Here is a 12,586-nt window from a genome sequence, read left to right as displayed (position 1 = left end):
TCGTCATCTCGATATTTCTAACTGATTCGAGTAAGAGACCAATGAATAAATATCCATTTTCACAGGGACATAATTTAACACCACTTCCAAATGCTTCCGCAGCTGCATCTTCCAAGGCTTGGTAAAAATCTACAAGCCTGCACCCATTTTAGTTAAGGGAAACCATTGTGGTCAATCTATTGGAAAAAACTGGAGCACGCATTAATAATAATATATGTTTTTGCATAATAGACAATGTATAAATGCTGAACTAAGTAAAAATAAGCAGAGGTTTTCTTTCCCCAAGTTAAAATTAAATAATTAAAAGTATTACCTCTTCTATAATCATATATATCATGTATAAATAGAAATGCTGAAATATTTAAATTGCCCCAAACCATTTACTTCATGTCTGCAGAATGGCTGGGAGGATGATTTTGCAACTTGTCATAGCAAAGAAGGAAAGGGGTCAGAGGCAAAGGTAATTCCACAACTAGATTTGTATACACATCCTCCAGCATCTCAGATGCTAAGAAAGGGAGAGAAAGAGGAGGAAGAGAAGGTTTGTGGGGAGCTGCTATGGACAGCTGAGAATATAGGAGCCATAAAACAGAAGTCCCACAAGGCAGTCCCATATCTGTACATATTTCCAAGCTGGAAGAACACCTGCTTTGACCTCTACTCCCACCACTGAATTTGTATTTGGTCCATGATAGACATTTACAAAATTGATCTGTCCCTGATACTTTAAAGTAAAAATCTGTTCATAGAATTTTAATAGTCCACACTGATTTTGTAATTCAACTTACTCCTTATTCACTTTTAGTTACTAGTTTCACTCTTCCTCCCATACTGCCCAGTAGAAAAGAATGAGAAAGAAAACATAGATTGTGAATAATGAAGAATATTACACATTCTTATGGGTTAATATAGATTTTTATTTTTAGCAAATAACTACGTTTCGTAAATCTGGATTGTAGGTTACTTTATATAATACGTGTTATCCTGAGTACGTAAGCATCTATGGTGGTGGGATGGATGGAAGAGCTAATATCTTGGGTATTAACATAGTCAACTTTGATTCATCCTACTCTTTACCCTCATATTTAAATAATCAACATCAATTATACTTTCTAACTATCTCTAGTCTGTGCTCACCTCTCTATTTCATCTCTCACATACCAGATTATCTTTTGTCTGGATCATGATATTAGCTGAGCTCCTGGTGAGGCATCTCACCTACGGCCTCTTCATAATGCTCTCCAGAGTTAGCATCTTCTTCACCGTTAACGAGTGTAAGCTGAAACTTACTTATGAGGTCTGGTCTCACACTACATTTCTTGCCTCATATTCCCTAATGCCCTGTCACTAAGCCTATATTCTTAACTGCATTTGGGAACTGCTAATCTCTGGATGTCAAGGCACTCTTACACCCTCTGCCCTGGATCTAGAGATGGAAAGCTCTCAGTTCTTCTAGCTTCAGTGCAAATATCACTTCCTGTGGAGGTCTTTTCTGACCTAGAGTCAGAATAAATGGAGTCACTTGCATAACACCATATTATCAAATTTGTCAAATTTTATCATATTTAACTGCATACACCTCTTTCTCTATGTAGGTGCTTAAGAGGACAGAGACAGATATTACTTTGTACATCTGAGGACAGAGTAATCGAGTATTGCTCAGAGAACTTAGTGTAGAGTCTGAAACATGACAGGCACTACATTGATTTGCTGGTTGTTTCACCGAATAACACTGTAAAATGTGCGTTTCCAGAATGGTGCAGAGACTTTAGGTTGGTTTGGTATTGTAGACCCAGACCTTGTACTGTGAGTAGACACTGGGTAAGCATGAGGGGAAAAGAAATCTAAGAAATCTTTGTGTGTGTTTTTTTCACAATTTGCATGTGTGGCATATCCAAGCACAGATTTTGGCTGCTTCAAGTTTCTCTGTCCAGGGAACTTAGATTAAAAAGTCAATTTATCATAGAATTTAATGATTGTCTTAAGGAATCTTAATAAAGCCTTGGGCAACACAGCTTTATTCCCCACTGCAGAAAAGTACATTGCATACTAGATTAATCATTATTTTAGTTGACCCATTCAACTACATAAAAGAATTCCACAAAAGTGAAACAGGGTATCATGGTACAATTCCTATACTTTGTAGTAGAAGAAATTGACTGGGAGGAAGGAACTTGCGTTCTAGATCTCACTATGACCTCTAATTAAACCAGTTAGGGTCTTGTTGTTGGAAGATTAGGGAGTTTGGAATTAAAGAGACCTAGGTTGGAATTCTGGCTCTATCTGTTAACTAGTGTTAAGAATAGGTAAATTACAGAAACTACTTAAGTTTCAGCATCCTCATTGATAGATATGGAAAAATAATGGCCTCAGTGGGTAGGTATTAGAAATAACATGTGAAAAGTGCTCAGCACAAAACCTGGCATATTTAAGAAATATTAAATTCCTTCACTTCTTTGGGTCTCAATTTTACCTTGTAAAATATAGGATTTTTTACTTAGTTATTTGATCTCATGGCCCTTTACAGCTCTAAAGTCCTATCATTCTTTCATCCTTAGAGCTACAAATAGTACTAAGAATCTTTGAAAGTGTTTTAAACTGTTGCATTCTGATCAATGCGGCCTTTTCTTTTAATCTCTTTAGGTTTGATTTTTTTTTTTCCTAGCCTCTTGAGATGGACAATTAAATAATTTCCAAACTCTCTTCTAATACACATATTTAAAACTATGCATTCCCTTCTCTTTTTCTCTAAGCATTACTTTAGTTGAATCCCACACATTGTGATATGTTGTATTTTCATTTCAGTTCAGTTCGAAATATTTTAAAATTTCCTTTGTGATATTTCTTTGACCCATGGTTTCTTAAGAACAATGTTGCTTTACTTTCACATATTTGGAGATTTTATAGTTATCTTTCAGTTGTTTTTTAGCTTTTAATCCCACTGAGGTCAGAGCCCAAATCTAATATGATTTCAGTACTTTGAAATTTGTTGAGACGTGTTATTACCCACCATATGGATGGAGCATACTTTATACTTTAGCAAATGTCCTATGTGTAATTGAAAAAAGGCACATTCTGTAGTTATTGGTTGTAGCATTCTGTAAATCAGTTAGATCATTGTGGATAAATCATGTTTTTCAAATCTTCTGCATACTTACTGATTTTTTTTTTCAGCTTATTCACTCATACAAAATAAGTTTATAAAAATCTCCAACTGTTATTGTGGATTTGTTTATTTCCCTTTTCTTTCTGACAAGTTTTGCTTTATATATTTTGAAGCCATGTTATTAGATGCTTATAAATGTTAGAGTATGATATCTTCCCACTGAATTGAACTTTTTATCATAATGAAATGTCCATTTATCTTCTTAAAGCCTACTGTGTGATACTGATAACTTTCGGTTAGTGTACATCATATAGTTGAATCTCTATTTTAAGAGAAGTGTTTAGTCTATTTACATTTAACAAAATAGTTGGGTTTAAGGCTATTATCTTTCTATTGGTTCCATTTATTCTTTATTCTTTTTTGGCATTCTTTTAGAGAAATTACTTTTATTCTATTTTGTCTCTTCCACTAGATTTTTATTTATATCTTTTGTATTCCTCTTTAGTGGTTTCCCTGTATATAGGGATATGACAGTATTCATCCTCGACTTATTACAGTTCAACTTAAATGTGTACTTTTATCACTTCCCAAATAATGCGAGACTACCTTTAAAAGAGGTTAACTACATTTGTCCCTTTTGCCCTGTGAGCTATTTTGCCTTTTGAGCAGTCACAGACCATCACGATAAAGTGAGTATCGCAATGAAGCAAGCTGTAATTTTTGTGCTGGTGGAGGGTCTTGCCTTTAAATTGTAAAAAAAATAAAAAATAAAAAAAAAAATAAAAAATAAACTAAAAAAATGGAACATCAGTTAAGTGTAATAAAATGAGATAATCCCTACAAAGCATATTACTGTTTCTTAATACTGTTAATATTCTTTCATATTACCATTTCCAGTGCCCTTAATTACTTTTCAGGGATGCGAGCTTCCATCTGTGATCATTTCACTTAAGTCAGAAAAACTTCTAGTTTTTCTTTAAATGTGGGTTAGCTGATGACAAAGTCTTTGTTTTCGTCTGAAAATATCTTTATTTTCATCTTCATTTTTGTGGGATACTTTCACTAGTTATAACAATCTAGTTTGGCCTTTTTGTTTCCTTGTTAGCTCTTTAATGATATCATTCCAATGTCTTTTGACTTCTAGAACTTCTCTGTTAAAAAGTCAACTGAGTTTGTTTTTCTGTAATAATTTTTCTTCTGATGGATGTTAAGATTTTTTCTCTTTACTTTTGGTTTTCAGTGGTTTACTCTGGGTTCAGGTGCAATTTTCTTGCTTGGAGTTTACTGGGCTTCTGGAATCGGCCTGGGTTGATGTCTTTCAACAGTTTTGGAGATCTCATTTTTACTTTAATCCCATTCTCTATCTGCCTCTTTTTCTGGGACTCCAATTACTGATGATACCTCACATGTGTCTTCTGCTCATTCTGTTTTTCCTATTTTTTAATCTGTGCTTCAGATTTGTAAATTTTCTATTGACTTCTCTTTGAGTTCACTAATTCACCATATTCAGTCTATTATTAAGCCCATCTACTATTAAGAAATTTTAATTTTAGATATTGTATCTTTTAGTTCTAAAATGTCCATTTGATTCTTTTTTATATTCCTTTTTATAGATTCCATTTCTTTGTTGAAATTATCCATCTTCTTATTCATTTTACCTATATTTACCTGTCTTCTTCTTAATACTTTTATAATAATTAGTTTTTGACTGCCGATTACATTATCTTGGTCATTTGGGGGGTTGACTTATATTGTCTACTTTTTCTCTTGTTTATGATTCATATTTTCTTGATTCTTTGCATGTCTTGTAATTTTCACTGTATTCTGGGCATTGTATTTAAAATTGTTGTTATTTAGGGGTTCCTTTTTCCTATGTTGAATGATAGTGCAAGAGGCTAGTCATGTCAGTTCCTTCAGTATCTGAAATGGGTGCAATCTGGTTGTATTTTTAGTTGGATTCAGTTTACTTTGAACTGAAATGTTTCAATGGCAAGACTTGTTGAATATTCATGTTAGGTTTTAGTGAGCTTTGTCTCCGAAACACCAAGAGGTTGTGGAAAACTTGCTTTTCTATCCCAAGCTTTCCATCATCCCATCTTGCCCTATGCTCAGCAAATGTCTCACGGAGAAAACTGCTGATGCTTTTAGGGGCTCTTTTATCTGTAAAGCCAGCTTACAATAAAGGACTTTTCCCTCTAGAAATTACGTTTGTCTAATCATTTTTGTCTCCAAAGCTCTACTATCTCTTTAAATATAAGATATTCATAATTTTTTTAAAAGTTGTTTCAGTTTAATTCAGAGACATAAGTCCTTTGGACTATAGTTTTAAGTAATCATTTTTCTTACCAGTTAAGTTAGAGGTAGACTGCTCTCTAGTTCACTTTCTTTTCTCCATCCTTCTTTTTACCACGCAAAAATATGCTGCCTTAGTGAACAGTAAAACAATGGCTTAAACTATGAAAACAGCTTAGGTATTAATCAAAATTTATTATGGAAATAATTCATATGTTAGCAACCATTCACTAAACACCTCTCTCTTGGTTTCTACCAGTGAGATAACTAACATCATCGTTCAATGTTTGCCCATTCTAACATTCTTTTGGGGTAATCAAGTAATTTATTATTGGAATAAATTTATTTTGGAAATCTAATTGGAAACTATTTTAGAACTGTGACGACTACTTGATTTCAACTGGTGAGGCTTAATTTTATATGTAAAAAGTCTTTATCTTGATATTACAAACAAAATATATTTGGAAAATCTGAGGTTTTAAATTTTACATTTTTAAAGAAAAAACTTTAAAAAATCTGTATCGTTTAATTTAGATGATTTTCCAATTGAAATCATGACTATTTTCCCATTTTAATACATTTTGGTTAATAAATCTGTACTTTTAAATGTGAGAACTAAATCATACAAAAAACCTGTATGTTTTGTTAAAGTATAAACCAAATGGATAAAGTACTAATCTATATGCTGTATGTTAATTCAGCAATGTCACTCAGTGCTGTACAAATATGGCATGGTTTGGTTTTTACTGGTAACAGCTATGAACTTTGCTTTGTCTTGGGTTTATTCTTGTGCCTAGTGGCAAAACTTAAGCTTGCTGAATAATGATAGATTTCCCAGTCCAATCCCTTAAGTTTTCATATTTCTGGTTTAAAATCTAGTCCAAAATGTAGATCTCTAGGCTTCCCATTCCCACTTTGCATACTGGTCTTCAGTGCAGCTGCCAGGAGCCATCTATGGTAGGCAAAAGCATGGCCTGCTCTCCATTCTCTGTCCTGTACCATCTGTGCCACTGATGGCAGTGTGTGTGTGTGTTGGGGGTGGAGGTGTATGTCTGCTTTGGTGTCTGCTTACACTCGGGTAAAAATGTCAGTTGTCCCATTTTTTTGGCCTCGGCTGCTTCTCTTTCCAGTGCTGAAAAATTATGTCTGCTTATAGCTGTGTGATCTGGTAGCCCCAGTGAGGATGCTTTGTGGACTTTGGCTTCCTGAAACTTTTGGGGATTGACAAAGCATTCAGCAGGCAGCATTCTCTTTGTCCCAAGACTAAGATATGGGGAACGCCTCTCTGAATGTGAAGTCATGGAATCTCCTCTTACTGTCTCCGACAGTGGTAACTAGTGCCACTCCCACGCCCCCCTTACTGGGTGTATAGGCTTGGCTTGACTCTCCTAGGGTAGCCTGCCAGGGTTTCTCCCACGGTAAATCTCTGCATCATCTACATTGTGGATTGCGAGAATATAGTTAGATGGGGTCCGGATCCCCCAGAGCACTTACACACCTAGGGGCAGCTCCCCTAATGCTATAACTAAGCTTTTCAAACTTCAGTTCTTCAACAGAGCACTTACTTTTATCAATTTCTGCCAAGAGGCTGGACTTTGCTTAAGGTCCAGGGTCAATGCTGAAACTCTACAAGCAATTCTCTTGGGGTACTCCAAATTTGGAGGGATGACAAGAAAACCCCTCTCTCCCTAAACACACATCATGGAGAGAGACAGAGATGAGGCAGTTAGCATTTACATGGACTGTTCTTTCTAAAAGGCAATATTGCTCTCCCCCTTCATAAGGATTTACTGTGGACTCAGTGGGTGGGACTGGTGGTGGGGAATATTCTGCTGAACTTTCTACACTCTGTGAAGGCTGAGGCAATTCTCTGCATTTAAAAGGAGGAGCAGTTAGTGACTTGGGACTCAACTGTGGGTCCCTGTTAATTGCAGTCCTGGTCAAAATCCCACCTTGGGAGAAGGTAAAGGTCTTACTAGGTAAATTCCAGCAAATTCACATCTAGCAAATTTATACTCTACATTTTACGATGTTTGTTAAGAATGAACTCACAAAACTCTTTAATATTTGACTAACATTTAACTGAATCAAGTCTTAATATTTCCTAAATTTAGATCATCATTTTCCAAGGGAAATATTTCGATGTCGCATAAAAACATTTTATTCTCCTTTGAGAATAACTTAAATCTCAATTTAATAACTAATGATTGTGTAGCTCTTGAAAGTTTACAAAGAAGTCTCACATATATCCCATACAAACTTTTGATGTTTATTCAACACTTACTTTTACTTGAACTGTTATTTCCCCATTTTATGGAAGTGATAATTATAGCATGGTGAGAATAGAACCAGGGCTCTAACTCAGATTGTGAAATAAAAATTCTGGGTTTTTCCCACTATATGTTTCTTCCTCTACATGTCTACAAATGCTATTCTTCCTCAGTAGAAATGATGCATTCTCAGCATGACATATCCTGAGTTAATTCTCTGAGAGTGGAACTGAAGACATGTCTCGCCACCTTATTCTATCACCCTGTCCTCCTTTTGGCCAAAAGCATGTGATCAAACAGTTGTCAAGGATTATGAGGCACAGACAATATGTCTCTAGAACCTCAGGCCATGTCCCAAAGGACAACAGTTAGGAAATGAAGTTAAAAAGAGCCAAGCGCATACAACATTTAAATTTAAATTCCCTTGGGGCTCCAAATCTCTGGGTATTGAAAATGAAAGCTTTGTTTGGTCCTGAATTTATTTGTATCTCACATAAGGGCTAATATATATGAAGACTTTGAAAATGGAAAAACATTTTTTCATTCAGCAATGGTGAATTTTCTTGCCAAAGACTGTGCCATCAGCTGAAGTAATGTGCCATGCTTTGCAGTCCACAGGGGTCACCATGACTCCTAGAAATATCACAAGGGAGCACTGGGCAAGGAAATTGGAGTTCAGAAGTGACACATATATGCCCATTGTTACCACAGAAAACAGGAAAGGCCATAAGAGCCATACTTTTTCCTATAAGCAGTCAGATAAGGCTTGTGTGATTTAGGATCACTGGGGTGAATAATCCTAGCTCTATCCACAAGATTTCATCACAATTACCCTGACTTTCACCATGTAATAGCACAGAAGGAGGGATAAATTATTTGTTTACGCTCAGTAAAGTTGCTACTGATGTTCTAGCAGTTAACCTTTGCTCTCAGAACCTGCACAAACTTGCAAAGTCTTTAAATTATTCATTCCTCTACTAGCAAATTGTTGAAATGAATGACCATGACTAATTTTGGTTAGTTTGGGTATGACACTACAGGGTGATAAAAGGAAGAGAATGTCTCTCTCATTTCTGAGCAGGATAGAGCTATGGAGATCACAGCAATTGCGATTCCCCAGTGCATACCCACAGCGCTTTATACCTCCCAAAGCTGGCTTTCTAAGCATGATGGAATCTGTTCTAGCTTGTCCTCCAATCTTTGAATCTCTTCTATAGAACCCCTCCCTGCCAGAGTGGTTTGTATTCTCTACTTTGATGAGAAATTTGTTGGTGATTCATTCATTACCATTTGAGGCAAATGACTTCATCTTTAGACAGCTTTGAGAGATGTTAATGATAATAACAAACAACAACCAATACTTATGGTGGGTTACTCTATGGGAGGCACTATAAGTGCCCTACAATTTCTTTTCATCCTCAGAATGACCCCAGGAAGTAAATAAGTATTATCATCATCTCCCTTTTACAGATAAGGAAACTAAGGCTTAGAGTAGTAAAAACTCCTCCGATGTCACATAGCTATCACATGTCGATCAGCACCCAGGGATACGTGACCCCAAAACCTGAGAGAGAGCTACCTCCTCCAATTTCTTCACCTATAGCTGAAATATTTCTCCTTGTAATTTCCATCCACTGGTCCTTGTTCTAGCTTCTGAAGACCCATGAAAAAAGTTCTTTTCCATTACTAACTCTTCAAATAGCTAACATAGCGTTCAGGTCAGTTTTCTATTCAGACCACAGGATGCTGTTTATAGATGCCCATTCTTCAACACCCACTGAACCACCTATTTGTCTCGTTCGGCTTATTGCATTAGCTTTCTAATGTGTCTCCCGGTTCTGCCTTCTATCCTACACCTAGGAGCCAGGGGAGGCCTTAAAATATGTCATATTACTTCAATCTTCTGCTCAAAACCTCTGTAGCTTCCTCACATCATTCAAAGTAAAAGTGAGATCTTTACAGCCAACATCAAGAGGATAAAGCCCCAGGATATAGCCTCCATTCCCAGACTCTTCCCCTCTTGCTCATGCTGCTCTGGCACACTGGCATGCTTAGCTGTTCCCTAAACATACCTAGAATGCTCTGATCTGGAATACCCGCCTGGTTCTCTCCTGTCCCTCTTCCTGTCTTCCCTTCAAAGTCACCTAATTAGTGAGGCCTTCCCCAACTATTCTGCTGAAAATAAATCTCTCGCCTCACAGCTGTTTCCTCTCCTTCCTTCCTGTATTTTTTCTCTATAGCACTTATCACCACCTTACTTGTTTATTTCTTTGATTTCGCTTGCCCTCTTCTCTTACGCCCACATAAGAACACAAGCTCTGTGAGGGCAGAAAGTTTTATCTTCCAAGTTCAGTCCTACAATTAAATCATAATAAGAAAGTGGCCCACAAAATGACTATTTCACATGGGTCAACCTACCACATCCTCAGCAATGAGAGAAACTGCTGGCACAGAGCATCATTCAATAAGTAGTTGATGAATAAATTAATAATTTATCCAGATACTGATACTAATACTAAAAATATTATAAAGATTTAATGTACTTTATTATCCCTGATAAAACTTAATTATTAACAGGTCAGATTTCTGATATAATCTGTCTTTTTAATCCTAAGTGGAGTAGAAAACAGATGGATATTCAAATAAGTATTAAAAGCTCTTTTTGTTGATACACTGAACCTAGCTTTTAATTGTATGATTTGGTATTTTCTTCCTAGCATTCACTAGTAAACTCACTCCTTGTCCTGTGCTGAAAGGGCCAACTTCTCTATCAACTGTAGGCTCTATTTGGATTCAAGACCCACTTAATTTCTCAAGCTAAATTAAGGCAGTAATTGAATTTGTAGCTTATAATGAACATCTAGCTGAAAAATCACTGCAAAAACAATTCCCCTCCCCAACAAAGGCATTTCGTATTGGCAGATTTGACATAGTATATTTGGTTTACTTTTACAATGTTTCAGCCACTGTGTTTTAAAAAAAAAAATGCTAGATCTTCTAATGTCAAGAAAGACACTGATGGAATACATTGCACAATATAAGAAAATTTAGAATTACTGTAGGGCTGACACAGTAATCCTTACTGCTTGCTGATCACAAGGGGTTGCAGAAATTGTTGTCAAACCCAAGTCATCCCTTTGATTACCATTTCAAATTATTCATCATTAATTTGTAGTTCTTCTTATGGAGAACTGAGGGTTTTGTTCTCACACACTGAAGGACAGGAGACAGTTTAAAAATTTTAAATAGATATAGGAGAGCAAGTAATTTTCCTCCCATTTAACAAGGCTGTTAAGAATCACAAATCAGCAAGAATTCTCACATTCATCTACAATTTAATATAAAGCATTAGGTTTTTATACCCACAACAAAACATGGACCTGCAGAAGTTTTCAAACAATCCTCCAGCAGCTTCATGCGGATCTTCTGCAGCTCCGGGCTATCCCACTCGTCTTCATCAACTCCCCAGTACAGATCTATAACCTGGAAACCAACAGAGGCGGCAGCATTAATTCACTGGTGGGAAATTTTTATTTACCTCAGGGCCTTGATTCTTATTCACAACGTTAAGCTAATATGACTTTTAACTTTTCTCTTTGCACAATTTTTTCCGTAAGGGGGAAAATGATTTTAAAGATCCATCTAAAGAGGTATTTTTTTTTTTTTAAAATCCCATGATGGGTTGTGGATGAACATTATAATTTCTTATGTTTCTGATTATACGGTTGACGTGGGCCCAGAGAAAATGAAATGTTAAATGTCACAGGCTTTGCAGTGCAGGCTTTCATTACATTGAAATGGTAAGAGGACTTCAAAAAAAAAAAAAAAATGTTTGAAAGCAGCTGAGACATGAAAGCAGCACATTATTTGAGACAATTAAATAACAGTGTATAATGTTACTGAATGTCTTAATACAAGAAGGGAAAACCACAATGGGCATTAACACATACTGACCTGAAGTTAAACATCTACATTTTTTTAAGAGAAACCCAAAAAACCTGTGATTATCATGGTTTATCACATGGAGACAGATATTTCATCTGTTTTATCTATAAGCAGTTCGGCTTTCATCAATATATATCTGAAAAATATGTATTGGAAAACAATGAAAGGTATGTTTTACTAAGAAGTGAGGATAATAGGTGCTTCTATCTCCTTACTTCAAAGAGTACGAGAGAATATTCTGAGAGTCTGTAGAAACTTTTACATGTACGCTCTTTGAAAAGTTTGCTATGGAGAGCAGTATGGGTTTCATTCCCTTTCCTCAACTGCTATCAGCATAAGGAAAATTTCCAGTTTTAGCTTTGAAGATTTCTTCTTTTCCTTTGTTTCCCATAAGCAGAAAAAAGAACCGCCCTTCCTTATTGGCAATGTGCATGGCATTCAGTAAGATGGAAGCACAGAGCATGGGTCCTCCACGGTGCCCCAGGCAGACCCCGGGGCTTTGTGTACTTCCCAGGCCATGGCCCTGTACAGATGTGTTTGTACCGGATCTTTGTCTATCTGCATTTAAATTTTTTAGATCCAACCACTTCTTTAAAAAATATTCCCACAGCCCAGTCCATGAATTTTACAACATATAATACTGTCAGTACTGATTTTGGGGTTCTTCTCTTTAATCTACCTTACAAAATTTAATCACAATATTAACAAAAGGGGATCTGGGATTATAACATCACTGTCCAATATGAGAGCCTTTAGCTGTGGCTTTTTAAATTAAATATAAATTAAAATGAACAATTCTATTCTTTCAGTGCTCAATAGCTACATGTGGCTACTGACTCCCATGTTGGAAAGTGCTGATGTAGACTACTTCATCACAGAAAGTTTAATTAGACAGAACTGTAAATTACTGAGCTTCGCATACTGAAATCATTAGAACTAGACATCTGCCAAGGTCAAAATAAACACACAAACA

General features: G+C 36.1%; 1 protein-coding gene across 1 annotated transcript in view; it reads right to left on the bottom strand.

Moving 5' to 3' along the window:
* NWD2 (NACHT and WD repeat domain containing 2) overlaps positions 1 to 12,586 on the bottom strand; it is a 146,585-nt gene that overhangs the window by 55,021 nt on the left and 78,978 nt on the right. Inside the window, exon 3 of the mRNA XM_011365583.1 lies at positions 11,035 to 11,151. Within this exon, the coding sequence (XP_011363885.1) occupies positions 11,035 to 11,151 (117 nt within the window). The remainder of the gene's footprint in view (positions 1 to 11,034; positions 11,152 to 12,586) is intronic.

The sequence above is a fragment of the Pteropus vampyrus genome, unplaced genomic scaffold, assembly GCF_000151845.1.
Source record: "Pteropus vampyrus isolate Shadow unplaced genomic scaffold, Pvam_2.0 Scaffold5, whole genome shotgun sequence".
Classification (NCBI taxonomy): domain Eukaryota; kingdom Metazoa; phylum Chordata; class Mammalia; order Chiroptera; family Pteropodidae; genus Pteropus; species Pteropus vampyrus.
The sequence above is the reverse complement of the archived record's forward strand: the minus strand, read 5'-3'. Positions and strand labels throughout refer to the sequence as shown.